Consider the following 17,607-nt stretch of genomic DNA (forward strand, 5'->3'; position numbering starts at 1 on the left):
CCTGGTATCGTTTTGGTATCCAGTATTGTGATGGTAGCGAGTATCGTGATACTAAATCTGGTATCGGTATTGAAGTCAAAATTCTGGTATCGCGACAACAGTAGCACAGATCCTGTATCCCCCAACTAGCCTGTGTTACTGAGCTCTTTGATGGGCCTAGACGGGCTTATCTAGTGATGGCGCTGCACGTCTTCCAGTTTGGTGGTGGTATTATACGGGTAGTGTTTCTCTGCTAATGCTAACTCGCTGCGAACCACTACTTGATCGATCAGGTAGCAGTGGTGTGCCAGCTCGTCGACGCTTTCGGACAGTTATTAGATGTAGTTATCACTGTTTCTACTGAGAAGATGCCAACGATGCGCTGCAGTAGCAGCAGCCAGTGACTTTTTAACAGTTAATGATGTTAAAGGGGCAATGACTTTTACTCCTTCTTTATTCTCTCTCTCTCTCTCGAAGTCTTCAATTTAAATGGAGTTGGTGTTAATGCAGGAAGGGCAGGGTCCAGACTTCTCCTATTTCTGTATTCTCTTTCCTTTTCTCTCCATATCACTCTCTCCATCTATGCTTGTGGCGTGTCCCAGGGGTGTCTGTCTCTGGCTACAGTGCCAGTCCTGCTTTCCCACACACATTTGACTAATTAAGCAGCGTAGCAGCTCAGAGCAGCTTGCTGCGGCCGGGACCACAGCCACACATCACTCTGTGTCAGTTCTGCTGTATCTGAGCTTTTTCATTTTGGATTTATTTTGGCGTCTGTTTCGTTGGTCCGCAATAAGCAGGCTTGTCACATCTCAACAGCCTGTCAACTCAGGGGAGCGACAGGGGGCACATATACACACACACCTCTTTATGTCATTCAGCCAGAGTTCTGTGAAGAGGTACAGGGTGGAGGAGATGGCTCTCCTTGGCCTCTAACTGTGCTGACTGCTCTCTCCTCTCTTGCTCTTTCTCTCTCTCGCTCTCTTTCCCTGTCTCGCTCTTCTCAATCTCTCTTTCCTCTCTCTTCTCTTTCTCTCTCGTTCTCTCTCTCTCTGTGTGTGTCTGTCCGTTTGAGCCCTTTTCTCTCCATGGAGCCTTGGGGAAAGAGCCTCAAGGTTGCTCTGTGAATGATATAGCTGTCTACTGTAGCGACAACGGCTGACCTTTTGTGTTAGATTAACAGTTACTTAGCCTGTTTTTTCAAGGCTGGCTGCTTTGATAAGTTAATTGAAAGGATGAGATTACATGAGTGTAGGATGTGACTAAATGGAGTGTGTGATTGTACAGTTCTCTTTCTCTCGTGTGTGTGTCACTAGGATGGAGTCAGCTGGGCAGTGATAAACAGAAGGGTTTAAACTCCTCGCTCCTCTCTGAGTCGGTGTTACAGACTGTATTAACTCTCCCTCTGTTCTCGGGTCTGATCCTGCACCAGCTGCAGCGGTACAGCCTGGCAGAGAACATCGTTCACCCCTCTCTCTCACTCCTTCACTATGTCACTCACTCACTCACTCTCTCCCCATCTCCTAGGGTCTGATCCTGCACCAGCTGCAGCGGTACAGCCTGGCAGAGAAGATCCTTCGGGATGCGGTGCAGGTGAACTCGACGGCCCACGACGTGTGGAACAGCCTGGGGGAGGTGCTGCAGGCTCAGGGCAACGCTGCTGCCGCTACAGAGTGTTTCCTCACCGCCCTGGAGCTAGAGGCCTCCAGCCCCATACTCCCCTTCACCATCATACCACGACAACTCTGACCTGGGAGAGAGGCGTGTGTGTGTGTGTGCGCACGCACACACACACACACACACACAAGCTGCTTTATCCCCCCAGTGTGAAGGTGCCAAAAACCTTCCTCAGATGCGCCACCATCAACCACCCTGTGATGTCTCGGGCCCATCTCTTTCATCCCAATGAGATTAGACAACTACCTCTCTCCTCTTGAGGCCATTCATAGGCCTAGCTAGATGAGCTGGAGGGAGGGACCATGGACAAAAAACCCAAACACTGATTATCTGGTCCAATAATATACATCAATGTAACTGTTGTTGCCATGCCAACACCAATGTGCTGTCTCCGCCCCCTAGTCTCTGCTGTGACCACTGTATCGTATACCACAACCCCTTGCTGTGCCTGACTATGACTCCTGCACTCCAGCCTTTATCTAATCTACACTGAGCAAAAATATAAACGCAACATGTAAAGTGTTGGTCCCATGTTTCATGAACTGAAAGATCCCAGAAATTTTCCACATGCACAAAAAGGTTATTTCTCTCAAATGTTGTGCATAAATTTGTTTACATCCCTGTTATTGAGCATTTCTCCTTTGCCAAGTCCATCCACTTGACAGGTGTGGCATATCAAGAAGCTGATTAAACAGCATGCTCACTGCATAGGTGCACCTTGTGCTGGGGACACTAAAATGCCACTCAAAAAGTGCAGTTTTGTCACATAACACAATGCCACAGATGTCTCAAGTTTTTAGGGAGTGTGCAATTGGCATGCTGACTGCAGGAATGTCCACCAGAGAATTTAATGTTAATTTCTCTACCGTAAGCCGCCTCCAACGTTGTTTTAGAGAATTTGGCAGTACGTCCAACCGGCCTCACAACCATAGACCACGTGTAACCACGCCAGCCCAGGACCTCCTCATCCGGTTTCTTCACCTGTGGGATCGTCTGAGACCAGCCATCTAGGCAGCTGATGAAACTGAGTATTTCTGTCTGTAATAAAGCCCTTTTGTGGGGGAAAATTATTTCTGATCGGCTGGGCCTGGCTCCCAAGTGGGTGGGCCTATGCCCTCCCAAGCCCACACATGGCTGTGCCCCTGCCCAATCATGTGAAATCCATAGATTAGGGCCTAATGAATTTATTTCAATTGACTGATTTCTCCTTTGCCAAGATAATCCATCCACCTGACAGGTGTGAACTGTAACTCTGAACTGTAACTGTAAAATCGTTGAAGTTGTTGCATTTTATATTTTTGTTCAGTATCCATGGTGGGGGGGGGGGTTTAGCCGTACAGGCTGGCTACTCACTGATCCATCTGTTTTCTCTGGCTGTTGATCTATGGGAGAGGAGAAGGAGGGTGCAGAGGGACTTTCAGGCAGACAGAGTTGCAGAGGTTTGCATTCCAGATGACATGGACAATGTAGTGCTATGCAGCGGACAATGGCTGACTACAGTGGTACATACCATCACCAGACCCCCCCCCCATGTCTGTGCTGGTGAATTGTTGTAGCTTTCCACCCAAATGATGCTGACTGTGTTTAACCTGACAATGCTTGTATGTATGTATGTACGGTATGCGTGTCTGTGCGTGTGTATATATGCACCTGTTTGTATGTGCGTTTGTACATTTGCGTGTTCAAAAGGCTTTTCGTTATTTGTTCATGGAAAAAAAACTGTTAAAGAAGTTACACACTGTCACTTGAAAGATGTATATTTTATGGTGAAACTATAGTTTACATGATATCCCACACTCAGTGTGGAAGGCCTCACACACACACGTGTGTCGTGAGGTTGTGTCCTTTTGCTGTTCCTCTACATCCCAAAATGCAACAGTTTAAAAACAGGTGATGTTACTGCATTTGAAATGAGCTCCTCCTCCTCGATGAACTTCATCAGACGCACCCTCAGCGGGTTGGTATAACCGGAAACATCTGATTTACCATATCTTCAATGTGGGGACCCCATTCAGGCAAGTGTTTTATGCCTGCTACGTTAGGTTACATCCGATGTAGTTATTTCAGTTACTGTAACCTTAAATCCGTTAGATAGACAAGCTCACTGATGTGAATGCCAAAAACAGTGATTTTAAAACACTTAATGTCTTGTCTATGGTTTCTTTCTGTCCAAAAACAAATGACTTTTTTTTTCACATTACCTTTGATTATAAGTGCAGATTATTATTATTTCTGACTGGTAATTATTAGATGTTCATTATTTTAGACGTTTAAATTATATTTTACAGTGAATGACATTACAGAGGCGTCACAAACACTGCAATATGCTTCTTTTGAGTAGATTGTACTTGAAGTACACAGCGGAGAGGAGCTGACTGTTTTCAGCTCAGTTATAGGGTAAATATGTCAATGTTTCTCGTCTGCTGTAGTACTTCTTTGAATGCAGAATCTACCTAGCAACCACAATAGGAGCCTGCATGGCATGTCCCGTTGTGAATGGCCAGTATGCCCCAGGCCTCTGGTTTGATATGGTCCAACCAACAGCAACATTGAGATGGCATGTCTGTCTGTCTGGTCCTATAGCACATATATGATACAACTGGACAAACTATAATGATGTCAATAAAAAAGTGATTGGAATAAATACAGTGACGTAATGTAATATACACTAATGTGATCAGATATGGTTGTGTATCATCCATGTTGAGAATCCCTTGCCCTTTTGAAATACATCAGAGAGCAAGACACTACTTGGGCCTGTTGTTACGGTAACCTCTAGAGATGTGAGACATTTCCAGGACTTCAGTGTAGTGTGTTGCTGGACTAAGAAGACGTAGGACGTGTGTGTTTGGGGATCTAGTGGCAGCCAGGTTCTGTCTGCGCTGGTCTTTCTAGTACAACAGTCTGGATAAGAACAAACAGTCCGTGTCAACAGTGAATGAATGGCTTACATGTTAGATGGTGATGACAGAGTGAGTTGCCTCTTGTTTATTTTCCCCTAATCTTTACTCTTTCAAGAAGAGAAACATCACCATTCATGAATATTGGATGAGTTCTGAGTCTCCCTGATTTGTTACGTGTGTGTGTGTGTGTGTGTGTGTGTATGTACTGTATGTGCATACGTACGTTTGCGCATACCTTGTTATAAGTTCAAAAAAGATATCATAAATTGATGTAGGCATTTCAGGAGTTCAACAAGTACAAACCGAGGGGAAAGACGAGGAAGCGCTTCCAGAAAAAGGAGGAACATAATGGATGAGGGAGGGTTATAAAACCAGAAGGGCTGATAGGAGGGAGTAGAGGAATGAAGGAAATGGGAGGAAGGATGTGAAGGGGTTGATTTAATGCACACCAGCCCTGCCTTAAACAAATGAGAGTTCCCTGCCTGGCTCGACTCTGCTCGGGATGGAGCATGCGGCGTGGCGCTGTGTAGTAAATCTCCAGGGGAATGCCAGGCTGTGTTCTGTAATTGAAAATTTATAGAAGTGATTGAGCAGGAGGTTATTAAGAACATTGAGAGAGAGAGCGAGAGAGTGCGGTGGCGGTGAGGACAGCAGCGTTATTACAGTGCCAAGGCCCCTGGGAGACCCCACTGCCTAGCTGTTTGCTCTAAATCTGATACGGCGACACACACACACACTGAGCAGTGCGGCAGTGCAGTAGTGCAGTGCAGCACTCTCGTCTGCCCAGAGTTACCCAGGACTTCAAACTCAGTCAACTCACAGCTCAACTCACACTGGAATAGACTCATTGGGCCGGCTCAAGACGGCAGCAGCCTCAACCATACAGACGGCCCATTTTGTGCCACTGAGTCTGTCTCCTCTCCTCCCTGGCTGCTCTTGCTAGGTGAGAAGAAGCACCCATGTCCCTGCCTGTCACAGCAACACTCAGTCCTCCCTCCACTGCAACCCTCCTCCTCCTGTCGTCCTCACTCTCCCTTTCCCTCATTCTTCTACATACCAGAAAGGGTAGCAAAGCAGTTCAGTTCAGGGTTGGCTGGCTCTTTCTCTGTAGCTCACACAGGCAGCTGCAGTTGAGCTGGACAATCATCTGTTCATTTATTTGTAAGTAAGGAAAGGGGAAACTAAGAGTAGTGACCTTGGGTTTATGCCGAGGTAACAACCTAAAAAACCCTCAAGGAAGGAGAGGGTGAGGAAGGGGTACAGAGAAAGACTGACTGAATGAGAGGCCCTGCTGCAGTCCCCCCTCCTATCCCCACAGGTCTTTGCTGCTAACAGGGAATGGTGAGTGAAATGTAGACCGGACTCTCCTCCTCCCCCCTGACCCCCATCCCTGCAACACACACATACCTCTCCTCTCCCCACCCTTCAGTCCAGTCCACATCACTTCTGCTGGCTCATCCCTTTCTGTCAGCTGCCACTACCTCCCTCCCTCCCTGCCTACCTCCCTCCCTCCTTGCCTCCCCGGTGAACCAACGCTAATGCGGCACGGCGGTCTCCCCCAGCCACACAGCCAATTACACACGCACACACCCACAAACAAGCACACCACTCCCCCATCATCCGTCCCTGACCTGGGCACCTGCCCAACTACCTCTCTCAGATGTACAGCTGAACTGCTTACCCACCAATCACAGCTCTTTCACACTCTGCTGCGTTACGTCCCGACCAATCACAGTGATTGCCTGTAGCCCTGGACTGTTTACTGGTACACCACAGCTCAGTCTCGTGAGTTTGCCAGCCAATCACAGCGTTCCACACTGTGGCACACTAAAAACCTCTTGCCCAATCACAGTGCTCCACAGTGGAATCTGAACTGGGTTAGCAGTGCAGTGACAGGCTGCTCTACATACAAGCCCTCTGGGATAAGTTCATTACATATACTTAGAAAGAGAGAAGTCGGTACCACTTACCCTGAATGGAGAACTCTGTAATAAAAGACTGATTAAATCTCATTGACATATGACACACACATGGCCACGGTATATCCTCAGTCATAATGTACTGGATCTCTATATATGACTCTGACAAGGTGGGTTAAATGCGGAAGACATTTCGGGTTGAATGCATTCAGTTGTGCAACTGAATAGGGAGCCCCTTAATATCCTCTCATCATGTTTGTGGAATGTCATAATGATTTATTCATTTCTGGATCTGTTGTGGGTGCTGTGTGCACCAGAGTCTTGTATTGGGATGGATATAACTGTGGTGGGTTCTATTTGTGTACCATCTTGGGAATTCCCATCAACTCACCACTACCTGTCCTCCACGTTGGTTCCTCCTTTGTTTGCTTGTTAGTTATCTCAGAGGGCCAGGTCTGTATGAAGAGAGGGGCTGGACGGGCCTAGTATTTTTTGGCAGGGGCTGGTGCTGTGTTGGAGGTGCCAGGGGCACCCTGGGATACGGAGTGGGCAGCTCCGAGGATTTGGCAGCTGTCTTGTGATCACTCCGTGGCAGTCTGTTCCTGGTTCTGTTTCCACTACCCCCTCGAAAACACAAATGATCAGATCACAGCAACAATGCATCCTGGCTGATGAAAAGAAACGAGAAACCTGCCCTTGACACTGACAGCACTGATGAGAATGTACTTTATTTTTTATGGTGATGTTCTGTGTCAGGCTGCATTTAAAGACATTTGAGATCCTGTCTGTAGAAACAACCCACTAGGCACAGACGGTGTCATTTGTCAACGTATTGTGACGTGGAATCTATGTGGAAAATACATTGGATTTGAAAAAAGTCAACAGTGCAATCTAAGCTGGGTTAGCAGTGTAGTGTCAGGCTGCTCTACATAGTGGCAAGAAAAAGTATGTGAACCCTTTGGAATTACCTGGATTTCTGCATAAATTGGTCATCAAATTTGATCTTATCTTCATCAAGTCACAACAATAGGCAAACAGTGTGCTTAAACTGATAACACACAAATTATTGTATTTTTCTTGTCTATATTGAATACATAATTTAAAAATTCACAGCGTAGGTTAGAAACAGTATGTGAACCCCTAGGCTAATGACTTCTCCAAAAGCTAATTGGAGTCAGGAGTCAGCTAACCTGGAGTCCAATCAATGAGACAAGATTGGAGATGTTGGTTAGAACTGCCTTGCCCTATAAAAAACACACAATTTGAGTTTGCTATTCACAAGAAGCATTGCCTAATGTGAACCATGCTTCGAACAAAAGAGATCGCAGACGACCTAAGATTAAGAGTTGTTGACTTTCATAAAGCTGGAAAGGGTTACAAAAGTATCTCTAAAAGCCTTTATGTTCATCAGTCCTCGGTAAGACACATTGTCTATAAATGGAGAAAGTTCAGCACTGTTGCTACTCTGGCCGTCCTGCAAAGATGACTGCGAGAGCACAGCGCAGAATGCTCTAAGGTTAAGAAGAATCCTAGTGTGTCAGCTAAAGACTTAAAGAAATCTCTAGAACATGCTAACATCTGTTGATGAGTCTACGATACAGTGGGGAGAACAAGTATTTGATAACCTGCAAAATCGGCAGTGTTTCCTACTTACAAAGCATGTAGAGGTCTATAATTGTTATCATAGGTACACTTCAACTGTGAGACGGAATCTAAACCAAAAATCCAGAAAATCACATTGTATGATTTTTAAGTAATTCATTTGCATTTTATTGCATGACATAAGTATTTGATACATCAGAAAAGCAGACCTTAATATTTGGTACAGAAACCTTTGTTTGTAATTACAGAGATCTTATGTTTCCTGTAGTTCTTGACCAGGTTTGCACACACTGCAGCAGACCTTCTCCAGATCCTTCAGGTTTCTGGGCTGTCGCTGGGCAACAGACTTTCAGCTCCCTCCAAGATCTCGCGATACATGGCCCCATCCATCCTCCCCTCAATACGGTGCAGTCGTCCTGTCCCCTTTGCAGAAAAGCATCCCCAAAGAATGATGTTTCCACCTCCATGCTTCACGGTTGGGATGGTGTTCTTGGAGTTGTACTCATCCTTCTTCTTCCTTCAAACACGGCGAGTGGAGTTTAGACCAAAAAGCTATATTTTTGTCTCATCAGACCACATGACCTTATCCCATTCCTCCTCTGGATCATCCAGATGGCCATTGGCAAACTTCAGATGGGCCTGGACATGCTCTGGCTTGAGCAGGGGGACCTTGCGTGCGCTGCAGGATTTTAACAGTTGTTGCCTTCTCACCAAGCTGATTGCCTATTGTCCTGTAGCCCATCCCAGGGTTGTGCAGGTCTACAATTTTATCCCTGATTTCCTTACACAGCTCTCTGGTCTTGGCCATTGTGGAGAGGTTGTAGTCTGTTTGTTTGAGTGTGTGGACAGGTGTCTTTTATACAGGTAACGAGTTCAAACAGGTGCAGTTAATACAGGTAATGAGTGGAGAACAGGAGGGCTTCTTAAAGAAAAACTAACAGGTCTGTGAGAGATGGAATTCTTACTGGTTGGTAGGTGATCAAATACTTATGTCATGCACACTATCATACAATGTGATTTTCTGGATGTTTGTTTTAGATTCCATCTCTCACAGTTGAAGTGTACCTATGATAAAAATGACAGACCTCTACATGCTTTGTAAGTAGGAAAACCTGCAAAATCGGCAGTGTATCAAATACTTGTTCTCCCTACTGTACATAAAACACTAAACGGTGTTCATGGGAGGACTCCACGGAAGAAGCCACTGCTGTCCAAAAAAACATTATTGTACGTCTGAAGTTTACAAAAGTGCACATGGATGATCGACAGCGCTACTGGCTAAATATTCTGTGGACAGATGAAACTACAGTTGAGTTGTTTGGAAGGAACACACAACACTATGTGTGGAGGACAAAACCTCATCCCAACTGTACAGTGGAGGGAGCATCATAGTTTGGGGCTGCTTTCCTGCTTCAGGGCCTGGACAGCTTGCTATCATCAATGGGAAAATGAATTCCCAAGTTTAGCAAGACATTTTGCAGGAGAATGTTAGGCTATCTGTCCGCCAATTGATGCTCAACAGAAGTTGGGTAACGCAACAGGACAACGACCCAAAACACAGAAGTAAATAAACAACAGAAGAAAATAGGCCTTCTGGAGTGCCCCAGTCAGAGTCCTGACCTCAATCCGATTGAGATGCTGTGGCATGACCTTGAGCAGTTCACCAGACATCCCAAGAATTTTGCTGAACTGAAACAGTTTGGTAAAGAGGAATGGTCCACAATGTATTCTGGCCGTTGTGCAGGTCTGATCCGCAACTCCAGAAAACAATTGGTTGAGGTTATTGATGCCAAAGAAGGGTCAACCAGTTATTAAATCCAAGGGTTCACATACTTTTCCCACCCTGTACTGTGAATGTTTACACGGTGTGTTCAATAAAGACATGAAAACGTGTAATATTTTGTGTTATTAGTTTAAGCAGACTGTTTGTCTGTTGTGACCTAGATGAGGGTCATAAAATTTGATCTGATCAATTTAGGTAGAAATCCAGGTATTTCCAAAGGGTTCATACTTTTTCTTGCCACTGTACAAGCCCTCTGGTATAAGTTCATTACATACAGTACCAGTGAAAAGTTTGGAGACACCTATTCATTCAAGGGTTTTTCTTTACTTTTACTATTTTCTACATGGTCGAATAATAGTGACGACATCAAACATATGGAATCATGTCCTAGCCAAAAAAGTGTTAAACAAATCTAAATATATTTGAGATTCTTCAAAGTAGCTACCCTTTGCCTTGATGACAGCTTTGTACACTCTTGGCATTCTATCAACCAGTTTCATAAGGTAGTCACCTGGAATGCATTTCAATTAACAGGTGGGCCTTGTTAATTTGTGGAATTTCTTTATTAATGCGTTTGTGACATGGTATGGTTGGCACACAGAACAGCCATATTTGGTAAAAATAAAACACGTCCATATTATGGCAAGAACAGCTCAAATAAGCAAAGAGAAACGACAGTCCATCATTACTTTAAGACATGAAGGTCAGTCAATACGGAACATTTCAAGAACTTTCAAGAACAAGAAAGTTTCTTCAAGCGCAGTCGGAAAAAACAAGCGCCATGATGAAACTGGCTCTCATGAGGACCGCCACAGGAAAGGAAGACCCAGAGTTACCTTTGCTGCAGAGGATAAGTTCTGCTGCAGAGTTACCAGCCTCAGAAATTGCAGCCCAAAGAAATGCTTCACTGAGTTCAAGTAACAGACACATCTCAACATCAACAGTTCAGAGGAGACTGCGTGAGTCAGGCCTTCAAGGTCGAATTGCTGCAAAGAAACCAATACTAAAGGACACCAATAATAGGAAGAGACTTGCTTGTGCCAAGAAACATGAGCAATGGACATTAGACCGGTGGAAATCTGTCCTTTGGTCTGATGAGTCCAAATTAGAGATTTTTGGTTCCAACCGCCATGTCTTTGTGAGACGCAGAGTAGGTGAATGGATGATCTCTGCATGTGTGGTTCCCACCGTGAAGCATGGAGGAGGAGGTGTGATGGTGTGGGGGATGCTTTGCCTTTGACACTGTCTGTGATTTATTTAGAATCCAAGGCACACTGAACCAGCATGGCTAGCGCAGCATTCTGCTGCCATATGCCATCCCATCTGGTTTGCGCTTAGTGGGACTATCATTTTGTTTTTCAGCAGGACACCCCAGGCTGTGTAAGGGCTATTTGACCAAGAAAGAGAGTGATGGAGGGCTGCATCAGATGACCTGGCATCCACAATCGCCCGACCTCAACTCAATTGAGATGGTTCGGGATGAGTTTGACCGCAGAGTGAAGGAAAAGCAGCCAACAAGAGCTCAGCATATGTGGGAACTCCTTCAAGACTGTTGGAAAAGCATTCCAGGTGAAACTGGTTGAGAGAACACCTAGAGTGTGCAAAGCTGTCATCAAGGCAAAGGGTGGCTACATTGAAGAATCTAAAATATAAAATATATTTTGATTTGTTTAACATTTTTTGGCTACTACATGATTCCATGTGTTATTTCATATTTTTGATGTCTTCATTATTATTCTACAATGTAGAAAATAGTCAAATAAAGAAAAACCCTTGAATGAGTAAGTGTGTCCAAACAGTTGTCTGGTTCTGTATACTTAGATAGAGAGAAGTTGGTACCACTTAGGCTGAATGGAGAACTCCATAATAAAATACTATTTAAATCTCATTGACATATGACACACACAGGCCCACAGTATATCCTCAGTCATAATATACTGAATCTCTCTAAAAATATGGCTCTGAATATCCTTTCATTATCTTTGTGGAATGTCACAGCTACACATCGTAATGATTTATTAATTCCTGGATCCTCTGTGGGTGTTGTGTTTTGAGGGTGAAATTTCAACCACAGGATTATGTCATCATGGTAACCAAATTTCAACGTAGACAACCCTTGTGTAAAATAGGTTGAATTTTCTACCTTTAAAACAACGTCAGATCTTCAATGTTTATCCACAATCAGACATTTTTTTTGTTTGGGCAGCACCTCCTACTAGAGAATTGATCGATCTACAGGTACCGTTTGATCTCTCATGCAGGGTTTTAACCAAGCCCAGCCCTTATTAGCTATGATATTTGATATTTAAAAACTAAATAGAGTCACTATTGCTATCCAAGTCATTCCAAATGGTAGGTTTAACAGAGAAAATTAAATGTAACCATAATTTGTCACTCATATATCATCAGTGATGCTATTGAGGCCTATACAGTGCCTTCAAAAAGTATTAGCATCCCTTAAATAAATCATTTAAATAAAAAATAACTTGGCTACTCAGGATCACTGTCTTCTAGGTAAGCAACTCCATTGTAGACTTGGCCTTGTGTTTAAGGTTATTATCCTGCTGAAAGGTGAATTAATCTCCCAGTGTCCGGTGGAATGCAGACAACCAGGTTTTCCTCTAGGATTTTGCCTGTGCTTAGCTCCATTACGTTTAGTTTTATCCTGAAAACCTCCCCAGTCCTTAATGATTACAAGCATACCCATAACGTGATGCAGCTATCACTATGCTTGAAAATATGGAGAGTGTTACTCCGTAATGTGTTGTATTAGATTTGGCGCAAACATAACACTTTGTTTTCAGGACAAAAAGTACAATTTCTTTGCCACAATTTTAGCAGTATTACTTAAGCGCCCTGTTGCAAACAGGATGCATGGTTTGGAATATTTTTATTCTGTACAGGCCTCTTTCTTTTCACTCTGTCAATTAGGTTGGTATTGTGGATTAACTACAATGTTGTTGATCCATCCTTAGTTTTCTCCTTTCAGAGCCATTCAACTCTAACTGTTTTAAAATCACCATTGGCTTCATGGTGAAATCCCTGAGCGGTTTCCTTCCTCTCTAGCAACTGAGTTTGGGAACATTTGAAAAACAGATTAAATGTGTTCTGGGAACGTTATTGTAACATCAGGTGAATGTTTTTTGAACACGAAAAGAAACATTGTAAAGGCATCCACACAATTGTACAGTTTTTATGTTTTGAGACCATATCTTTTGTGTTTTCACCAGACTGTTTCCACAACCTAATACAAACATTCTAGAATAATCAGCACAACTGGACAGCTTTTGTGTTATGAGGACATTTGCCACAACATAACGAATGTTCTGGGAACTTTTACAGAAAAAAATGTTGGTTTGTTAGGCTGGCACTCCGGAAATATATCACGGACACAATTATGGAATCAATCTTCAAGCTGCTGAAATATTCTCACAGTCAGAGGCTGCCCCCTCTCTCTCTTCTCCCTCTCTCCTTACTCTCTCCTCCCTCTCACTTTTATTTGTACTGTAATTGAGTGACAATCAAAGGGACGTCATCTTGGCCTTGCAATGTTAGCGGTCTTTACAAAATGGTTCAACAGTGAAATGGCCCTGCACAGTTTATCTTTATGAGAAGGCAGGGTTTGCGCCTACACGAGAGAGAGTGTGTGTGTGTGTGTGTGTGTGTGTGCATGCATATGAGCTCAACCATAGTGGTGTCACTGACAGCCTACGGCTCAGATCCCATGAATGTGTTTAAAGGGCATTTCTGATCAATATGTTCTCTCCTGGGAACCCCATACCTTTTTAGTAAATGTCTCAAAATGGTGTGTGTTTTGTATTTGTTTGTGTGCGTGCGTAAGAGCGAGTGCGTGTGCGCGCATGCACACATGTACTGATGCCTCAACAGTTCACTACTGCCATCAAGACAAGTGATATGGATAACATCACTAACAAGCATTTAGACTCTTGTATATCTCCAGTCTACATGCAAGTATACACAGAGCAATCATTGTCAAAGACTTCTTCAGAGCAAATGTGTATTATGATCTTTGGCCTGTGAAGTGGTTTAAAGATGGGCAGTTTGTGTCTTTTTGAGAGAATAAAAGCCAGGCTCTAATGTAATCTCTGTATGAAGCCAGAGGTGAACTAAGAATAGAGCTGAGCCAGGTATTAATAGAGCTGTTCTAGCTGGGCTTCTCAGAGCAGCTAGCCGCAAAACCAGGAGAATCCAGGAGAGACCTCTATTCTCTCTCTATTTACTCTGTCTCTCTCGCCGTTTGTCGCTCTCTTTCTATTCTCGCTCACATTCTTTCTCACTTTTTCTCCTCGCTCTCACGCCTCTCTACCTTTTTCTTTTTTCTCTATCTCTCTCTCTCACCTCCTGTAAGTGCTGCTTTCTAAGATATCTGACAAAGTGGCTGCCTAGCAACATTCCTCCGGATGGAGACATGTATTTTTCTCAGAATGGAAGTTAACATGAAGGTTCATTATTACACCAACTTAATTACCAGTAAAGTACAATTATCTCGTTTAGAAAATGTCCACCTGAGTCGGCAGCCTCTTGTTTTGGGTGATAATAGATGTTGTACCCTGTTGATAACAGAGCAGTGTTTATGTGTGCTTGTTGGTGACGTGTTTCCATTAGTTTAGACCCATGGGTCTTATGAGCAGCAGAATATACACAGTATGCTTGCAGTGTGTGTGTGTGTGTGTGTGTGTGTGTGTGTGCACACGTGCCTGTTTGTGTGTATGAGGTATAGTAGATTCCCCCCTTCAGACCCCATAGGTCATGACCCCGCGACCTGAGGATGGACAAGGGATGGCACCTGGCCCTGGCGGTCGCTGCCGCTGTCATCAGTGGATTAGCACGCTGTTTGTGACGGTGCTGACGTGATGCCCATTGTGTGATGCCCATTGCTGTGACGGCACCCACTTTAGCCACATTGGCTGGTTCACAAAACACCTAGGATACAGCCTCATCAGGGAGGCAGGGTCAAGCTGGGGCCACACACACTGCCTGCGTGCGTGTGTGCGCCACAGCCCTGACCACCAGGCCCAGGTTTTAGATTTCCCCCTGAGCACAGTGACACTGCAGCCCTGGCCACCAGGCCCAGGTTTTAGATTTCCCCCTGAGCACAGTGACACTGCAGCCCTGGGGGCCATGAACTTCTCACACCAACCAACCCTACCCTGCATCCGCTTAGAGCCACATCCTTAATTGCCCTCCCGCCTCTCGAGACTGATTACAGACAGATTGAAGTGTACTGGATATATGTACAGTCAGGTCAAAAATTATTGGCACCCTTCATAAAGATGAGCAAAAACACAGTATCAAGTTAGTTATTTTGTATGCAAAACAAATTAGGAAATCATAACATTTTATACTAATACAATTGCTTAGAGAGATTTTTCTTAATAAGTAATATTGTTTTCCCAAAAAAACACAGGGGTTAAAATTGTTGCCACCCCTGTTTTCAATACCTTTTTAAGACCTCACTTTGCAAGGATAACGGCACTGAGCCTTTTCCAAAATGTTTTATGAGTTGGAGAACACATTGGGAGGAATCTTAGACCATTACTCCTTACACAATCTTTCCAGATCCTTGATATCCTTCGTCTGCGCTTATGGTCCCTCTTCAAATAAAACTAACAGCATCACCCTTTCACTATCCCTCTCCCCCGGCCCTGTAGAGAGTGACCAGTGAGTCGTACAATAACACTTAAGAAAAGCCACAAGCTACAGTAAAGCTGCCACCATTTTATGTCTATAGCCCTATGGATGTGTGCACTCTCTATCTCTCTTTAATACACACGCATACATTACACACACACACTCACACATTCACGCAGACATACTCACACTAGGCCCTTTTTAGACACCGAAAAGCCAATTGTTTTCAAACACTTGTATATTGCGGTCAAATGTCAACAGCTAGGTTTTATTAAGGTAGATGTAAGTTAAACGGTAGGAAGCATGAGTTTTTAATCACCAATGTAACAACCCAGTGTAGTCAGACTCGTAACTTAGTTGTAGTCACGATTTATTACCTATAAGTACAAACAGTGTTTTTTTATTTTTTTATTATTATTATTATTTTTTTATACATCTGACGTTGTTTTAAAGGTATTAATGTATTAATCTACTTCTGTATATCTTCTAAACTAATCACAATGCACTATTTCTCAACGTCATGTGGAGTATTTACTCTTTGCTACCGAGTTTGTATGCTACACTACATGACCAAAAGTATGTGGACATCTACTCTTCGAACATCTCATTCCAAAATCATGGGCATTAATATGGAGTTGATCCCTCCTTTGCTGCTACAACAGCTTCCGCTCTGCTCGGAAGGCTTTCCACTAGATGTTGGAACATTGCTGAGGGTTTTTGCTTCCACTCAGCCACAAGAGCATTAGTGAGGTTGGGCATTGATGTTGGGCCTGGCTCGTCGTCAGCATTCCAATTCATCCCAAAGGTGTTTGATGGGGTTGAGGTCAGGGCTCTGTGCAGGCCAGTCAAGTTCTTCCACACTGATCTCGACAAACCATTTCTGTATGGATCTCGCTTTGTGCATTGGGGCATTGTCATGCTGAAACAGGAAAGGGCCTTCTCCAAACTGCTGCCACAAAGTTGGAAGCACAGAATCATCTAGAATGTCATTGCATGCTGTAATGTTAAGATTTCCCTTCAGTTGAACTAACTCTTATTCCTCCTCCACCAAACTCTACAATTGGCACAATGAATTCGTGCAGGTAGCGTTATCCTGGCATCCCCCAAACCCACATGAGTTTTGTAACTTTTTCCACTTTGGCTTAGTGCTAGTGCACTAGCTGATGGACATCTGGAATCTATCTATTTTGGATCTCCCTGACTCTCTCTCAGCCCGGCGATGTGCCTGCCTCCCCCTCACTTTGGTATCTTACTCAGCCTGCACTCTTTTAATCTGTAAATCTGCTCTCTCTTTGATTTTAATCTGCAGTTATGTTTTGGTTGTGTTGTGTTCTAGCTGGTCTCCAATAGTTGGGCTCCAGCTTGCCGACCATAACAAGTAGGGGTAACTGCATTCGTGGAGTGTGTTTGAAAGTGGGCATGTCTGCAGAAGTGGGAGGATCAACAGTGATAGACATTACACCAGCGCTCTGTAATTGGTTAGGTGGTTTTGATTGAGCATGTTGTTTTTCGTTCCTTAACACATTTTGGGGGTCAGTTTCCTACCGTGTGACACAAGACTGGGAGAGCTAAAAGGCGTTCTATTGTTGATAACATTCAAATGGCACATTATGATTCTCTAACAGAACAAACAACAAACACCTCCCTTATAGCCTGAATATGATATCTTTATTTACCCGTTTTTTAAATTTACTACCAATAAATCTGAAGTATTAGGCCAAAACGCATTATGGCGTCTGTTCGGCTATCATATGATGATGGCAATAAATGTGTGTTTTGTGAATAAGGCTTATTATAATTACTCTTGTATAACTGGGCAGCAAACAGCCTTCAGGGTTTTTATTTACCAATAAATGTATGTTTGATTATTATAACTCATGGCATCCATTTGACTGTCATCAAATGATGACAATAAATTGTGTTTGGCTTAATATAATTACTATGGTAGAATTGGGCAGCAAACCAGCTTAGAATGAAAAGTATTCGAAGAGGGTTAACAAAAATCTATTACTAATATGACTCCCACCAGAAAACAGACGAAAAGACGAAGGCAAATTAACTTAACGACTTTTACATGACATTACTTCTCTGACAA

The 17,607-nt window shown here is 43.7% G+C and overlaps 1 protein-coding gene across 3 annotated transcripts in view; it reads left to right on the plus strand.

Moving 5' to 3' along the window:
- LOC115146053 (tetratricopeptide repeat protein 7B) overlaps positions 1–4,297 on the plus strand; it is a 64,092-nt gene extending 59,795 nt beyond the window's left edge. For all 3 annotated transcript variants that reach the window (XM_029687825.2, XM_029687826.2, XM_029687827.2), the window contains one exon: positions 1,504–4,297. In XM_029687825.2, the coding sequence (XP_029543685.1) occupies positions 1,504–1,725 (222 nt within the window). In that variant the 3' untranslated portion in view covers positions 1,726–4,297. The remainder of the gene's footprint in view (positions 1–1,503) is intronic.
- The last annotated feature ends 13,310 nt before the right edge of the window (positions 4,298–17,607 follow it).

The sequence above is a fragment of the Oncorhynchus nerka genome, linkage group LG18 (assembly GCF_034236695.1).
Source record: "Oncorhynchus nerka isolate Pitt River linkage group LG18, Oner_Uvic_2.0, whole genome shotgun sequence".
NCBI lineage: Eukaryota > Metazoa > Chordata > Actinopteri > Salmoniformes > Salmonidae > Oncorhynchus > Oncorhynchus nerka.